At 41.3% G+C, this 18407-nt stretch overlaps 1 protein-coding gene across 1 annotated transcript in view; it reads right to left on the bottom strand.

Annotated features, from left to right (window-relative positions):
- The window catches only part of lonrf1 (LON peptidase N-terminal domain and ring finger 1), a 49371-nt gene that overhangs the window by 10230 nt on the left and 20734 nt on the right, over positions 1-18407 (bottom strand). Inside the window, exons 3-9 of the mRNA XM_061984401.1 lie at positions 17444-17566; positions 11274-11456; positions 10984-11164; positions 9166-9253; positions 8976-9090; positions 5074-5195; positions 4840-4998 (exon numbers count right to left, since the gene is read on the bottom strand). Coding sequence (XP_061840385.1) covers positions 4840-4998; positions 5074-5195; positions 8976-9090; positions 9166-9253; positions 10984-11164; positions 11274-11456; positions 17444-17566 — 971 coding nt within the window. The remainder of the gene's footprint in view (positions 1-4839; positions 4999-5073; positions 5196-8975; positions 9091-9165; positions 9254-10983; positions 11165-11273; positions 11457-17443; positions 17567-18407) is intronic.

The following is an 18407-nucleotide window of genomic DNA, read 5'->3' as shown; positions in this document are numbered from 1 at the left end:
TGATATTTATTGGATAGGTCAATAATTCATAAGAACATTGATTTTGATTCAATATTATGTTTTGAGCAATGACAGTTTGAAAGAAAAAAAAACAGCTTTGTTTTTTTAGTCAACATTGCAACTTTTTCTAAATGACATTTAACTTTTAAGCTTTTTTATTTCACTTTTTGTTTATTTGAATAGTATTTTTAGAATGTGCCGTGGGCCTTTAAAACATTAGCTGTGGGCCGCAAATGGCCTCCCTGCTATAGATAATAAAACATTAAATCTATGGATAAAAAGCAGAGCCTGGCGACGCATGCGCGTTTATCATAACTCTCTCTCTCTCTCTCTGTCTCTGCCCCTCCCTCACCAATGCTGCTGTTTGTTTTGTTTTTAACCCCTTCTTAACCCTGAACGTACATAACTGTCAATCAATCAACCTAAATAAAACAAAATATATAATTTTTAGAAATAGGAAAAATAACATACAGTGTCATATAAGAATTGATGATATGGAGATAGAAAGGGTGTATTCAACAACATTTTCTTTTCTCCTCTGCTCCCCTTTTCCTTGAGGGGGGGGGGGGGGGGGGCACAGGTCCGGTGGCCATGGATGAAGTGCTGGCTGTCCAGAGTCGGGACCCGGGGTGGACCGCTCGCCTGTGCATCGGCTGGGAACATCTCTACGCTGCTGACCCGTCTCCGCTCGGGATGGTGTCCTGCTGGCCCCACTATGGACTGGACTCTTACTATTATGTTAGATCCACTATGGACTGGACTCTCACAATATTATGTTAGATCCACTATGGACTGGACTCTCACTATTATGTTAGATCCACTATGGACTGGACTCTTACTATTATGTTAGATCCACTATGGACTGGACTCTCACAATATTATGTTAGATCCACTATGGACTGGACTCTCACAATATTATGTTAGATCCACTATGGACTGGACTCTCACATCATTATGTTAGATCCACTATGGACTGGACTCTCACACTATTATGTTAGATCCACTATGGACTGGACTCTCACACTATTATGTTAGATCCACTATGGACTGGACTCTCACACTATTATGTTAGATCCACTATGGACTGGACTCTCACTATTATGTTAGATCCACTATGGACTGGACTCTCACATCATTATGTTAGATCCACTATGGACTGGACTCTCACACTATTATGTTAGATCCACTATGGACTGGACTCTCACACTATTATGTTAGATCCACTATGGACTGGACTCTCACTATTATGTTAGATCCACTATGGACTGGACTCTCACTATTATGTTAGATCCACTATGGACTGGACTCTTACTATTATGTTGGATCCACTATGGACTGGACTCTCACAATATTATGTCAGACCCACTCGACATCCATTGCTTTCGGTCTCCCCTAGAGGGGGGGGGGGTTACCCACATATGCGGTCCTCTCCAAGGTTTCTCATAGTCATTCACATCGACGTCCCACTGGGGTGAGTTTTTCCTTGCCCGTATGTGGGCTTTGTACCGAGGATGTCGTTGTGGCTTGTGCAGCCCTTTGAGACACTTGTAATTTAGGGCTATATAAATAAAGATTGATTGATTGATTGATTGATTGATTGATTGAATCTATATAGATGATAAATTAAATTGGAAACTGTACATAAATATACTTAAGACAAAGATGGCAAAAAATATTGCTATGTTACATAAAATCAAAAACTCCGTAAATCAAAAGGCTCTTAATATGTTATATAATTCTTTCGTACTCCCTTATCTTAATTATTGTGTTGAAATCTGGGGTAACAATTACAAAACAAACATCAACTCTATATTCTTACTTCAAAAGAAAGCGATTAGAATTGTAAATTATGCAGATTATCATGACCATACCAATGCTCTGTTTATTAAATTAAAAACATTAAAACTGCACGATCTTGTTGACCTCAACACTGCTATTGTGACGTACAAAGCTCATAACCACATGCTGCCTCGGTGTCTACAGGAGAGGTTCAAACCCTATGACCTCAGAGGTTCAGCTGTCTTCCAGAAAGCTAAGATAAGAAGGATCTTAAAAAGTAGATGTGTTTGTGTCAGGGGGGTTCAGCTTGGATGATTCCTTCAAATGTTCCAGTTCCATTCACACATTTAAAAAACACTTTAAGACCAATGTCTTGGAAAAATATATCACTCTTGAATCAACACAGTAGTTAATACTATGATCAATGTTCATTAAAATACTAAATGTGGGATATAAATAATAATGGAAGTATAATTGTTTGTATATAGTATATAAAATGGTACAAAGGTTTAACACGCGTATAAGGATATTTCACATGCCTTTACTGTGTATATAATTGAACAGTGTTCATATTGTGTATAATGTGTATTTATAATATGTTGTACAAAAGACATTTCATAATTTTCGGAAGTTCATCTTGTACTTGACATTGTTTATAGGGTTTGGCGCTATAAGTGTTCAACTTCAGCCTAAACCCTTTCGCTCTGCAACATTTTCATTTTCAATCTATGAATGTACAACTGTTTGTTTATTTTGTTGACCATTGACCGAAGAATAAAACTTGACTTACTTACATTGAAAATACACGCAACTCTAACTCAAAATGCCGGACATTTGAGGCATTTAAGAAACTCCGCCCTGACAGCTCCGCAAAAGAGGACATGTCCGGTGAAAAGAGGAAGTATGGTCTGTCTATCCCAGGGGTCGGCAACCCGCGGCTCCGGAGCCGCATGCGGCTCTTTGATCACTCTGATGCGGCTCAGCAGCTTACTTGCTGAACCCCCCAATTGTCCCGTGAGACTTCCGGATTTCAGTGCCTCTCGCAGAAAACTACCGGGATCAATATTCACCCTTACAGATATAATGAGGGTGTGCTATGATGGTACAACATTCAGCACCCTCTACAATCTGTATTAACAGCGTGCCAGCCTAACAATTGTTATACAATATACATCTTCTGATTGCACACGTACGTGACAGCAAGGCATACTTGGTCAACAGCCACACAGGTTACACTGACGGTGACCATATAAAACAACTTTAACACTCTTACTAATAATGCGCCACACTTTGAACCAAAACCAAACAAGAATGACAAACACATTTCGGGAGAACATCTGCACTAGAGATGCGCGGTTTGCGGACACAACCGCGGAGTCCGCGGATTATCCACGGATCGGGCGGATGAAATTTAAAAAAATTAGATTTTATCCGCGGGTCGGGTCGGGCGGTTGAAATAAAAAAAAATTAGATTTTAAATAGATTCAGGCGGGTGGCAGTTAAACCAATTGGTAAATATATATACATAGTTAAATGTTGTTACCCACATACGAAAAACGAGCAGGCACCTGCAGCATATGCCACAACAGAAGAAGAAAAAAAAAGAAGAGATGGACACTTTTACGGAGCGGAGAAGGGACGCCTCGCCAGGGTCCGGGACCGAGGCCCCTTCCCCCGAGAGGGCCCCACCGGGAGCCGTAGCTGAGGCGATCCGCGAGAAGGGCCCGACGCACGTCCAGGGTCACCACCGCGCCCACCGCACCGACACCCCGCCTCGTCCGCCTTCGCCGCGGCCGGCGTCACGCGCAGCAGGTAAGCAGCTTACCTGCCCGCCACCCCCGTGGCCGGGGGCTCGTAACAGGGGTCACTCCGCGCGCTCCGCCCGCGCAGCTTACCTGCCCGCCACCCCTGTTGTCGGGGGCGCGTAACAGGGGTCACTCCGCGCGCAGTGCGCTCACGAAAGGGGTGGGGCTCACCCTGGTTGATATAGACAGCAGGACGGTGGCCATGGAAGTCGGAACCCGCTAAGGAGTGTGTAACAACCCACCTGCCGAATCAACTAGCCCTGAAAATGGATGGCGCTGGAGCGTCGGGCCCATACCCGGCCGTCGCCGGCAGCGAGACGCGCTTGGAGGTGCGCTCAGCGCGGCTCCCATATGATTGCGCACTGGTGTGCGTCTGGGTCGTGACAGCGTGGCACGCGAATGTCTGTGCTGCATTGGATCAGTCTCCTTTCTTTAACAGGCAAAAGCTTTATAACCTCACTAATGCCTTGCATCGTCTATATTAGATATATAACAACGGGCGGGTGCGGTTCTGATCAAATGTTACATCGGGTGGATGGCGGATGGTTGACGACTTTCTGATGCGGTTGCGGATGAAATAATTGCCTATCCGCGCATCTCTAATCTGCACCTTAACACAACATCAACACAACAGAACAAACACCCAGAATCCCATGCAGCCCTGACTCTTCCGGGATACATTATTCACCCCTGCTACCACCAAACCCCGCCCCCACCCCAACCCTGCTCCCTCACACATCAACCCCCCCCCCCCCCCCCTCTCTCTCTCTGTGCGACGGTTGAGGTGGGCGGGGTTTGGTAGCAAGGGTGTATAATGTATTCCGGAAGAGTTAGGGCTGCATGGGATTCTGGGTATTTGTCCTGTTGCGTTACGGTGCAGATGTTCTCCCGAAATGTGTTGTTTGGTGTGGGTTTACAGTGTGGCGCATTATTAGTAAGAGTGTTAAAGGTTTTTTTATACCGCCACCGTCAGTGTAACCTGTGTAGTTGTTGAGTAAGTATGCCTTGCTGTCACCTATGTGAGCAAGCGGAAACGCCATACAACATATAGATAATCAGGCACGCTGGTTGTAGTGGGCGCTATATGCTGTACCATCACGGTTGTGCCTCGGTGTGCATTGTTTACACAAAGTGCGTTACGCTACTTAATATGTCCGTGTGGAAACTCCTTCGGTACACCTCCGAACCGAACCAGTTCAATAGAAATACACGTACCGTTACACCCCTATGAACAGTACAAGTGAGGTGTGCTCACCCTCTCTGCGGGTCGCTAATACACATCCCAAACTGCCGCGTGCCCGTGTCCATGCAGCGGCGGATCATCAGGCGGTAACGCGGCTCGAAGACATGCAGGGGGCAAGGCACGGTGGGGTAGGCCATGGTACACACGAAGATAGGCACCTGCTTTGTCAGGCTGAAAACACAAGACAGTTAAGTCAGGTCCTCTTCCAGTCAACACAAGCTGAGGGAAAAGCAGTAGCGAGCTTACTCAGAAAGCTCTCTGGTCTCCTGCAGGTGAGTCCTGGAGCGCTCCTCATACTCCTGACCCAAATACTGTTGGATCAGCACATCCAACACACTTGTCACCATGTACTTCCTGCAGGCCAGATACTGGGGAGGACAGGCGCATGATTAAAGTGGTCACTGGTGCACTCTGCATAGCGAGTTCAACTCCCACTTGATCCACAATATCAATCTCTTCACACTATTTCATAGTTTCCACTCCACTAAACCCCCTGGCAAAACATCTAAGCCAGTGGTGGTCAAACTTTAGTCAGCAGCTGAGAAAACAGCAAGTACCAGCATGCATTGAAGTGCAGTATCAAAGTAGGCCTAAGTATTCATTTAAAACCAGGCAAAGGTGTTATTTGTAACATTACACAGTTTGAATATTTCATGACGTGATTCTTTAGCATACCAGTTTGACAATCACCCATCTAAAGGGAGTAAAATGTTCATTGGAATCCTTTTCATAATTAAAGTTGTACATTTATCTGGGAGTGTGACAAATATCTTTTAAATCCATCCATTGGCTTTTTCAGAGCCGCCGAGTGTCTGGACGCTTGTGGTGGGATTCCCAGCGGTCACCTTTACTCAAATTTTCCGTCGCTAATTTCATGAAAAATACCCATGACTGTATATTTGTTCATTGTGGGCTACTAATTTGCTTCTTTATGCATACTTTGAGGGCCACATCACTTAATGGGACGACTAAATCACCTCAACGCCATCTTGGCTTCTGATTGGCTCTGGAGCATTATTTTGTAAACATTGGTCATGTGCTTTCTCACTTTTTCCTATTTATTAAAGATAACTAGTTTGGTGGATTCCTTTGAGCTGTTTTATAGCACAAATGGTCAACCCCTTTCCAAAACATTTGAATATCATGGAAAAGTGTATTTATTTCCATAATTCCATTCAAAACGTTAAACTTCCATAGATCATAGATTCAGGGCACACAACTTCAAAGTATTTAGTTGTTTATTTCTACATAATTTGGGCTTCCAGCTCACAAAACCCACAAAACAGGATTTCAAAAAATGAGAATACTGTGAAGAAATCAGCCCGAACTTTACAGGGCTTGAATGTTTGCCTCACTATACTCATCTTCTAAACGCAAAGCACCTGCACAGGTTGTCATTCAGTTTGGTTGAATTGTCTCAGTGAGGATGAATATGGGGAAGACTTGACAACTGGCCAGAGGATGTAAAGTTCGGAGGCAGATATTTACATATATCCGAATTTAAGTTGTACTTCTTTCATTTCTTAGTCATATTTGAAAACAGCTCGTGTTTTCCATTTCTTCTCTTGATGCTCTGTCAGCCAGTAAACTGTGTGTGTTAACCTTGAGTTCTTTGGAATGTATTATGTCTAGGGAGACATTGTGCTTGTATTATGGCTAGGGAGGGGGAAGGAAAGAGGGGTTTTTGGCGTTGGGAAGACAGACCATTTTGGGAGGCGCAATAGAATGTTCTAGGGTTAGACTGGTCTCAAAATGTATATTGGCAAAGCTTTGAAAATATACAACAAAATACCCATTCTGTCTCTGGTGGTTTTTCAACTCAGCTTTAAGTGTCGGAAAGAGCTTGGGAGCGAATTGTGACTTGAATTCCCTGGGAGGAACAACTGGTCCAAAACGCAACACTAAGGAGGTCCACAGAGTGTCCAAGCATACCAGTGGAAAGTCTAGTGGAAGGGCAAAACGTGGCAGGAGAAGATGCACCAGCAGAAGATCTGACCGTGAGCTTCTGCAGATTATGAAAGAGAATCTGGCAGAGATCTAGGTAGAGTGGAATGAGGCAGATGACGCATCCTGGAGATGTGCTACAACTGTCGGGTTCCTCAAGTCAAACCTGAGCCAACGTAGGAAGCGTCTCATCTGGGCCAAGGACAAGAAGGACTGGACTGTTGGCCAGTGATGAAAGTAAAGTGTGCCTTTCAGTCGGGAATCAAGGTCCAAGGGTTTGGGGTTAGACGGGTGAGGAACAGAACCCAAGCTGCTTGAGGTCAGTCATGGTTTGGGGTGCAAAGTCCAGTGCAGGTGTTAGTCAACTCTGCTTTTTTAAACCCAAGGTCACCGCATCAGTCTTCCAGAATGTTTGAGAGGACTTGTGTTGAGGATCTGTATGGAGATGCAGATTTATGCCCAGACCGCCAGAAGCACCAAAACCTGCTTTGATGCCCGTGCCATCACAGTGCTGGACTGGCCGGACCTAAACCCCATTGAGAATCTACGGGGGTTGTGGAGAAGGAAATGAGCAAAGAGCAGCTGACTGTGGGCTTCCATAACTCCCAGTCCATGAGCACAGTGATGAGGGCAAAGGGATTCCTTACAAACTATTGAAGATTGACATCATTTTGAAAGTAGCATATTTTCATTGATTTGATGTGATCTAACACTTTTTTGTCCCGCAAAAACTGAGAAGTAAATGGTGATTTCTTCACAGCATTCACATTTTTTTAAATCCTGTTTTCGTGGGTTTTACGAGCTGGAAGCCCGAATTATGTACAAATCGTTGAAGTTGTGGGCCCTGAATTTATAATCTACGGAAGTTTAACGTTTTGAATGGAATCATGAAAATAAATACACTTTTCCGTGATATTCAAATTTTTTGGAAAGGGTCTGTATGTGTGTACAAATTACAGCAAAACACTTATTGTTAGAATAATTATGTATCAATTATCACACAACTCTTATGCTTAAAGGCCGTTGCTATAGTTATTATCAATTGTGCTGAAGTTGTACTTTTCTATCTGTGCAAAGAGACATCGTCTCGTATCAAGTGTTTGTGTCCTGACTGCCAAGGGCGAACATCCTGTTCGTGACGCAGACAAAGCAGAGACAAGGCGATATCACGAGTGTCAGCACATTTGCATTTCTGAATAATCATATATTGTGTCTAACTGGGGCTGCTGAAATTACCCCCCCGTTCCTTCAGAAGCAGCCTCAGGGATGTAACCAGAGACCTCCCAAATAAATAGAGGAGAATGTGGGGCTGTACCTTAGAGCAGTGGTTCTCAAATGGGGGTACGCGTACCCCTGGGGGTACTTGAAGGTATGCCAAGGGGTACGTGAGATTTTTTTTAAACATTCTAAAAATAGCAACAATACAAAAATCCTTTATAAATATAAATAAAAACCGATCTTTTTTTCCAAATAGTTCAAGAAAGACCACTACAAATGAGCAATATTTTGCACTGTTATACACTTTAATAAATCAGAAACTGATGACATAGTGCTGTATTTTACTTATTTATCTCTTTTTTTCAACCAGAAATGCTTTGCTCTGATTAGGGGGTACTTGAATTAAAAAATAATTCTTAAGGGGTACATCACTGAAAAAAGGTTGAGAACCACTGCCTTAGAGCGTAGGTTGGAACTGTAACTAAGAGTACAGCCCAATACGTATCTCCTCATTGAGCTAAATTGAACTCTGTCTCTGCATGATTCCTTGCTTCTTGCCTGTTCAATAAATGTCATCAGTGTTTGAACCTGACACTTATCTATAAAAAAAACTGTTGAAATGTAATTTTAATAATATTTATTGTAGTTTTCAGATTCTGATGATGCTTGTTCTCTTCAACTACTGTTTAGTTTTTTACATCAATATTGCATGTATAAACCTCTTTGCTTTCCAATGATACCTACATTTCTAAAATGGGGTGAATATTAAGAAAGTTATGACATTTAAAAAGTTGGATTTAATAAAAAGTCACAGCTATTAAAATGTATCAGTCTATAAGTTTTAATAATCCATAACTTTTTTTAATTTATCACAGGAAAATGATGCAATGTTTTTTACAAGACCTGTGTGATAATAAATACCCCTTCCATGATCTGTACAAAAACATGCAGTACAATTCTTCATAACTGTCACCAGCGTTCCTCACCTCCTTTAAGCTCTCTTTGCAGAGGGGACACTGCGGCGTGTGGTCCAAACAGCGCTCCAGACAGTTTTTACAAAAGGTGTGGCCGCAGGGTGTGGTCACAGGCTCGTACAACAACCTGGTTTCAACAGCAGATGACATTTAAAGGTCACAATCCCAAGTAGAGCGCATAGAAACATGCACCTGGCCTCACCTCATGCAGAGAGAGCACTCAAAATCGTTGGGATCAATGAGGTTCTTGGGAACACTTCTGCAGGTCTTAGCGTGGCTTTTGGTCACACCTTTAAGTAGACACAATGACATCACTTTAGTCAAGATGGAAAAGTCACTTTGTGAGTACAGGCCTTATATTTCATGCCAAGGTTGAAATGAAAGGTGAATATAATGTCATTTAGTCAGTACATAATGAGTATTATTAATAATACATTAGCTAACTAATGAATAATTGTATTATCAATACAACACTAAGTGTAATTAAAGTGATCCCCAGCAAAAAATGTAATAAATTCAAGTATTATTGTCATCAATCAAATAATTATATATAAGTTATCACACAACTCTTATGCTTAAAGGCCATTGCTCTAGTTATTATCTATTCTGTGCTTTTTCTGCTTCGTGCAAGGGCACACAACTTGTTATCTTCCACGGTATGGAAGGAGATGTTTTCCGTCTTTCAGCCTCGCTAACAGCCAAGGATGTACCAGCACCCCAACGAAGATAAGGCATGTCCACAGCAGACAAAGCAGAGACAGGGCGCAATCACAAGGCCCCCCCAGCACATTCCATCACGTATTGTGTGTACTGGAGCTGCTCGCATAATGTGTGACCCCTCCCTTTAGAAGCAGCCTCAGCGATGTAACTAGGGAACTCCCAAACTGAATAGATAGAGGAACGCGTGGGCTGTTCCTCAGGAGCGTAGGGTGAGACTGTGACTGAGTGTGCAGCTCCATGTGTTCTCCTCATGAGCAAAATTGATTCCTTGCTTCTTGTTCTGTTTAATAGATAGTTCGGTGCTTAAATCTGACAGTCATCCATGCGTATTTATTCATTTTTATTTCATGTATTTTATGCTGTGTTAATAATAACTGGAATGCATATAATTACCATAAATTCCGGACTATAAGCCGCTACATTTTGCACCCTGCGGCTTATAAAACGGTGTGGCTAATTCATCGATTTTTCGTCGCTGACGGCCATAATGCAAATAATTTTACACACAAAACAACAGCAAATACACAGAAAAGGTGTGTTATTTCTATGAAAAGTGCTGCAGTGTCCTTCCATTTTGCGCTTTCAACCGAAAGTAGAAGCGCCGTTCCGTCTTTTAGCCGTCCATGGCGTTTCTACTCGTATGGATTCTTCATTCATCACTCTAAGCAACGTTTGTAAGTTTCACAATAAAACTAAAACTGTTACAACTGAAGTCTGTAGGCATATTCGTACGTGCTATCGTAGTGTAATGAAGCTGACGTCGTTAGCATTAGCTAAAATGCTAAAACGTTTACAAGTGCCTGTGTTAGTATTATTAACTTACAACAGCATTCTTTTTATATTGTTCCAGTTTCACTAATTCCTCAGTAAATTCACCAAAACTTCACCGCTTAGCTGACTGGAGAGCTAACTTGCGCAGCTAGTGGGTCCATGACCATGACTTATGTTTTGTTTGATCAACCGTTTTACTGCCCTGTTACAGACACCTTTTGGAAACAATTAAGTGTATATATATATAACATTTACAAAATCTTTCTGTGTGAGTAACTCTTATCACAACGTATATACAAGCGGCTTTTAGTCTGGTGCAGCTAATATGTGGAAAAAAAGATTAAAAATCTAAAATGTATTGGGTGCGGCTTAAATACCGGTGTGCTCCAAGTTTGGCAAATAACGTATTTAGACAATTGCTTGGTGTCGAGTCATTTTCAGTGGCTAGTCAAGCTGCACACGGACTACTCTAAAAATATATCCAAATTAGACTTTTTACAGTGTCAGAGCTGCTGTTTTGGACTTTCACCTTGTTTTTTATGCTCCACTATGCACGCCTCTGCTTCGGAAACAGACAACTTCCTCTTCAGCAGGCTGGCCTTCTCCCGCTCTCCAAGCTGAGGGGCGGAGCAAACCCTCTTCAGACTCTCCTCGCCGCGTACCGACCTGTTCAAGCGAAGCGAAAGGGCTCGTCTCAGACCGGGACGTTTCTGTGTGTTCCAAAGCAAGACGAGGAGGAGGAGGAGGAGGTTAGTTCAGCGACAAACAAGGGAATGCAAGGCCACGTGGTCACAGCCGCTTCTGAGAGGCTCAGCTGACCTGCTGGGTGTCTGACGCCGCGCCCAACTGATGTTGGCTTTGTCTCTGGACCGGACTGTGCGCCACGGCTTGTGAGTCAGCCACCAGGGTTTTACTGCGTAAGTGAGCCGCGGTGTTTTGCGACGTTTCCCTCAGAACGAACTTGACGTCGTCGCCGGAAGAAGAGAGCAAATTGCACAGGATCTGTCAAAAAAAATAAAAAAAATATCAGTTTATCGTGACCGTGGAGGAGAATATAGACACCCAAATGTTATTTATTAGTAAAAACTAGTCATACTCGCTCGTCTCTCACATGTATTTGTCAAATATGATGACATCATTTGTTCCCTGTCCGTGATGACGCAACATTGGCTTTTGTCAGTGTGGTGTCACGCAGATACGAGTTTACTGTACAATGTGACAACTCTGTATGGCTTATGTAACTGCAACATCCTGTTGGTTCCGTTAAGTGGTGCTAATGTTGTTACGTGGACAGTCATGAGACTTGAGCCTTTGGAGATGATGCAGCTGCTCATGTAAGACTACCACAAGTCAAGTAAATACAGGACTTTAGACTTCATGTAACAGGCTGTACCATTATTACTTTGATTGCTACTGAAATCACCATTTAATAACACAATTATTCATTTATTTTAAAACATGAGTATAGTATTAGGGGTGTAACGGTCAGAGGTGGGTAGAGTAGCCAGAATTTGTACTCAAGTAAGAGTACTGTTACTTTAGAGATTTAATACTCAAGTAAAAGTAAGGAGTAGTCACCCAAATATTTACTTGAGTAAAAGTAAAAAGTATGTTGTGAAAAAACTACTCAAGTATTGAGTAACTAATGAGTAACATACACACACATATCATATATATATGTATATATGTATATACATACATTGATATATACAGTATATAATTTATATTTATTTATTTTGCCGTTTTTGTTTGCATGTTAAAGGTGTTTTAATGAATATACATGCATGTTTAACACATATAGATTCCTTTCTTTCATGAAGACTAGAATATAAGTTGGTGTATTACCTGATTCTGATGACTTGCATTGATTGGAATCAGACAGTAGTGATGATAACGTCCACATTTTCGAATGGAAGAGAAAAAAAGTCTTCCTTTCTGTCCAATACCACATGAAAATGGTTGGTTTTTGGCATCTTATTTGTCCAGCTTCCATATTCGTTTTTATACACTTTACAAGAAATACATTGGCGGCAAACTCCGTAGCTTGCTAGCTTGTTTGCGCTGGCTTTCGGAGACTCTTATTTTGAAAGCGCAGGCGCGATGGAGCGGCACTTTTATTGTGAAGACAGGAACTGTGCAGTCAGTCTTTAGGCTTTTGACGGGAAGTACGGTTGAAATAAAAAAAAGGGTCTTTTTTCCTTCACATTTTTGATTGATTGATTGGAACTTTTATTAGTAGATTGCACAGTACAGTACATGTTCCGTACAATTGACCACTAAATGGTAACACCCCAATAAGTTTTTACACTTGTTTAAGTCAGGTCATGTGACCGCCTGGCTCTGTTTGATTGGTCCAACGTCACCAGTGACTGCATCTGATTGGTGGAACGGAGTGAACGTCACCAGTGACTGTATTTGTTGAAACGCAGGCACTATGAAGGTCTGTCTGACAAAGCAAAACAAACAAAGCGTGCATTAACAGATCGATAAAAATTAGTAGCGAGCTGAATGTAGATACAAGTAGCGGAGTAAAAGTAGCGTTTCTTCTCTATAAATATACTCAAGTAAAAGTAAAAGTATGTTGCATTAAAACTACTCTTAGAAGTACAATTTATCCCAAAAGTTACTCAAGTAGATGTAACGGAGTAAATGTAGCGCGTTACTACCCACCTCTGGTAACGGTACACAAAAACTTTGGTTCGGTACGTACCTCGGTGTAGAGGTCACGGTTCGGTTCATTTTCGGTACAGTAAGAAAACAACAAAATATAAATTTTTTGGTTATTTATTTACCAAATTTGTAAACAATGGCTTTATCCTTTTAACATTGGGAACACTATAATAATTCTGCCCACGTTAATCAACATTAAACTGCCTCAAGTTGTTGCTCAGATTAAATAAAATGACAAAACTTTTTTTTCTACATATAAAAAGTGCAACATTAAACAGTTTCAAGTCAACTCATCATGCTTAATTTATTACAGCATTTGGGAAGCATGTCGTTGATTTTTATTATGTAAATGTTATATTTTTATCAAGCAGGGACCCTGCCATTCAAAACTAGGCTGCTCCATTACTAATGATTAATATAACTATAAAGTACCAATGATTGTCACACACACACTAGATGTGGTGAAATAGCTGACAAAAATGGTACAATAGCAATAGGAGAGACTATTCATCCCTGAACACCATGGAGTTCATGTAGGCTTAATGATGCACTTACATTATTATATCAACTATCAGAGACAGAAACTCTTCATTTAACATAATGTCCTTTTTTGCTGCTTCAACACAGCTCAATCAACACAGAAAAGGGTAAAGTGAAATAACAGACAGAAAGGGCTTTGCTGTCCGTAACACACGCGCACACACACCGCAAAATGAGCTAACGTTACGCTAAAAGCGAATTCGCCTTCACCTCAAGCCAGGAATGCAAGTGAGCTGAGCTGCCTTTTATATTTCTAGAAGGTCAACGGGCTCATAGTGATGTTACTAGTAGTTGACTGGGAGGTGTTTATTATCATTTGGGGAAAGTGCGCTGCCTGATGATTACCTGCTAAACACTAAGCACTGACTACATGCGCTCTGAATACGCACTGCTGATTGGCTGTTACCACTCTGTGTGTAACCAATCAGATGGTTGTGTGGGCGGGACAATGCTGGGTGCTGTGTAGAGGACTGACAGAGACAGGCAGAAGGAAGCGGAGCAGCTTGTTAAGACTTTAGCTTAGGCGGCTACTTCATATGTTCGCGTGGAAACTCGTTCGGTACACCTCCGAACTGAACCGAAACCCCCGTAGCGAAACGGTTTAATACAAATACACGTACCGTTACACCCCTAGTATTTATTGACACACCAAAACTCAACTTTAAATATCATTTAAAAGAACAGATATGAATTAGTATCAAATAAACAACATGTAAAACCATGATAATAGTAACAATACATTAAAATAGCAATAACAATAACATTATGAGAGCGTAGCTTGTACAGTAAGTGATGACATGGTTAGTTTGTATGTTTAGCACCGAGCAATGCTGCTGATGCTAAAGTGTTTTAATAATGCTGCATCTGTTTAGCACTTATTGCTCATCCTTCTTGTGTTGGGGCTCAAGAATATAAGGTTCTGGAACATCATTTTCCCCAAAATGTCTGTTTTCACAAAGTCAGCTTGATTAGCATTGTTGTTGATGGGGAAGGGATCTGTGGTTCCTACCTCTACGTCACGGATCACGTGACTGGCTTCCTCATAGGGGTGTAACGGTACACAAAAACTTGGGTTCGGTACGTACCTCGGTTTAGAGGTCACGGTTCGGTTCATTTTCGGTACAGTAAGAAAACAACAAAATACACATTTTTGGGTTATTTATTTACCAAATTTGCAAAATCTTCCACCAAAAATATTTTTTTTAGTGGAATATTTGATGTGAAGTAATGGGAACCTTGGATAGGTCAATAATTCATAATAACATTGATTTTGATTCAATATTATGTTTTGAGCAATGACAGTTTGAAAGAAAAAAAAACAGCTTTGTTTTATTAGTCAACATTGCAACTTTTTCTAAATTACATTTAACCTTTAAGCTTTTTTATTTCACTTTTGTTATGTTTTTGTTTAATTTAATAGTATTTTTAGAATGTGCCGTGGGCCTTTAAAACATTAGCTGTGGGCCGCAAATGGCCTCCGGGGCACACTTTTGACACCCCTGCTATAAATAATAAAAAATTAAATGAGATAAATCTATGGATAAAAAGCAGAGCCTGGCGACGCATGCGCGTTTATCATAACTCTCTCTCTCTCTCTCTCTGTCTCTGCCCCTCCCTCACCAATGCTGCTGTTTGTTTTGTTTTTAACCCCTTCTTAACCCTGAACGTACATTGAAAATACACGCAACCCTAACTCAAAATGCCGGACATTTGAGGCATTTAAGAAACTCCGCCCTGACAGCTCCGCAAAAGAAGACATGTCCGGTGAAAAGAGGACGTATGGTCAGTCTATCCTAGCCCGTTAGCTGCTAACATGCCGTGTGTTGTGCCTCGGTGTGCATTGTTTACACAACGTGCGTTACGCTACTTAATATGTCCGTGTGGAAACTCCTTCGGTACACCTCCGAACCGAACAGACACCCCCGTCCTGAAACGGTTCAATACAAATACACGTACCATTACACCCCTACTTCCTCATGAACTCTAAAATTGGCTCGGGAATCTCCGGATTGACACTATTTTGATCACATCTAGTTATTTGCAACCCAAGTCTTTTGGTGTCATATTTCAGATATATATGACATACTTGCCAACCCTCCCGGATTTTCCGGGAGACTCCCGAAATTCAGCGCCTCTCCCGAAAACCTCCCGAGACAAATTTTCTCCCGAAAATCTTCCGAAATTCAGGCGGAGCTGGAGGCCACGCCCCCTCCAGCTCCATGCGGACCTGAGTGACGTATTGACAACCTGTTCACACGTCCGCTTTCCCACAATTTAAACAGCTAATGATCGAGGGCGAGTTCTTGGTTTCTTATGTGGGTTTATTGTACGGCAGTTTCATTAACGTCCTCCCAGCGCGGCAACAACACACAACAACAGCAGTCAAGTTTTCATCTACCATAAAGCAGTTTGTCTGCCGTAAACAGCAATGTTGTGACACTTTTAAACAGGACAATACTGCCATCTACTGTACATGCATATGTGACCCACCCATAATGTGTCACATTTTTGTGTTGATTTATTTATTTTATTTTGTGGTTTGAATTCGTTTTTGGAGCTGTCATTACACATTTATCAGTATTCACATTGGTCAGTAGGGGGCAGTAGGGTGTTTCTTCCCAATTGAATGCTATCACCTGCAGACCGGAAGTGTCTTGTCATTCTGATGAGCGCGACCAGTCTGTGAACAATTGAAACGTCCTGTGTGCTTTTTCCTCCTGTATAACAGGTTAGTTTTGGTGAATCAACTCACTGAATAATATCCATGTGATCTTTATAAGTTTAAGTACACATTCTGATGGTGGAGCCTAACTCTAAAGTGTTTGTGAGTTGTAGTTTGTATTTGTGAATGAATCCAGTGCACAGCTGCAGTAATCAATACAAAAAGGCGACGTGAGTGCGCAATGTTTATATAGGAACTTCTGATCCTAATTCAGACTCCCAAATTAGAGCTCCCGTTTTCGTATTGATTTTATAATGCATATTTGTATAATGTGTGTGTTCTGAAATAGTGACAGAGAATAGAACAAGGATGGACAATTCAACCCTTAACTCAACAATGAGTAGATGAGTGTTATGTGTGTGTTTATGTGTAAATAAATGAACACTGAAATTCAAGTATTTCTTTTATTTATACATATATATATATATATATATATAAATAAATAATAATTTAGTATATATATATATATATATATATATATAGCTAGAATTCACTGAAAGTCAAGTATTTTTTATATATATATATATATATATCTTAACCACGCCCCCAACCACGCCCCCCACCTCCCGAAATCGGAGGTCTCAAGGTTGGCAAGTATGATATATGATAATAGCTTCAATATAGAGGTGGTACATTAACTTGAAAGGAGTCACATTATAATGTATTTCTACATTTAAAACACTTCCTTGTGCTCTACATAAAAAGGTGTAGCTACATAGTATTCAGTTATTAGCTCAGTATCCAAACGTAAGACTTTTTAATTACACCGTAAAGGAAGCAATCTTGTTTTGTAGGTCATAAAACTTTACCAGGGTGTGTTGACATTGAACTCCCTCAGGATGAATCATCCTACTTGTACCCACTTCATGTGGGCTTAGCCAGAGCTTCCATCAAGAAAATAAACAGCTCGGTGCAAGACTGACAAAGCTCAACTTATATTTGATAATAATATTTTCTAGAACAAGTTGTGAACGTGCAACTAGCGCAACTTTGCAGACAAATAATAAGAGCTGGGGAAAACAACAATTTAGCATTTAGCTTGACTTGATAAACTCACCTTCTCTACTTGTCTCTTGGCACAGGGGAAGTCCTCGTCCACAGCGAGGCAGTTGAGGAGGACTTGGAGAGACTCGTCCACTTCGCCCATCTCTTGTAGCACCATGGCTTTCAGAAATAAAGCCTGATAAGGTCAAATAGCACAAAACATGATTAGGGTACGTTTCTCAGAGGTATGTCTAGATCAGTGACGTGCGGTGAGGTTGATGGCTGGTGAGGCACTGACTTCATCACAGTCAGATTTACAAACATATGAACCCTAAAGAGTATCTTATTCACCATTTGATTGGCAGCAGTTAACGGGTTATGTTTAAAAGCTCATACCAGCATTCATCCCTGCTTGGCACTCAGCATCAAGGCTTGGAATTGGGGGTTAAATCACCAAAAATGATTCCCAGGCGCGGCGCCGCTGCTGCCCACTGCTCCCCTCACGTCCCAGGGGGTGATCAAGGGGATGGGTCAAATGCAGAGGACAAATTTCACCACACCTAGTGTGTGTGTGACAATCATTGCTACTTTAACTTAACTTTAACTTTACACATACAAACTGTAGCACACAAAAAAGCACATTTAATAAAAAAAAAACGTTATTATGGTCTTACCTTTAATTATAAATGAAGTCCACAACTAAAGCCCTCACTTAAACTTTCCACGTGCAAGATTGAATCTATTTAAAAAAGTGTAACCGAGGGTTTATAAATGTGGCCTATACTGTATGAAACTACAAAATAACAAACACGGAGGCTCCAGTTTACACGAGGACCACTTTATTTACCTTCTTTCAAAAACCTCCGCAACGTGACATCACTTCCGCTCTTAGCGCCTTCAAAATAAGAGCTCAAGGCATATACTGTATAACAGCGCATAACAGGAACTTAACATCACAAAGAGGCCCATGAAAATAGGTTACAAAAGTTATTTAATAAGAAGCCAAAAAGTGCAAAAACAATAATGTTCGTGTTGGA

This window comes from Nerophis lumbriciformis, linkage group LG25 (assembly GCF_033978685.3).
Source record: "Nerophis lumbriciformis linkage group LG25, RoL_Nlum_v2.1, whole genome shotgun sequence".
NCBI lineage: Eukaryota > Metazoa > Chordata > Actinopteri > Syngnathiformes > Syngnathidae > Nerophis > Nerophis lumbriciformis.
The sequence above is the reverse complement of the archived record's forward strand: the minus strand, read 5'-3'. Positions and strand labels throughout refer to the sequence as shown.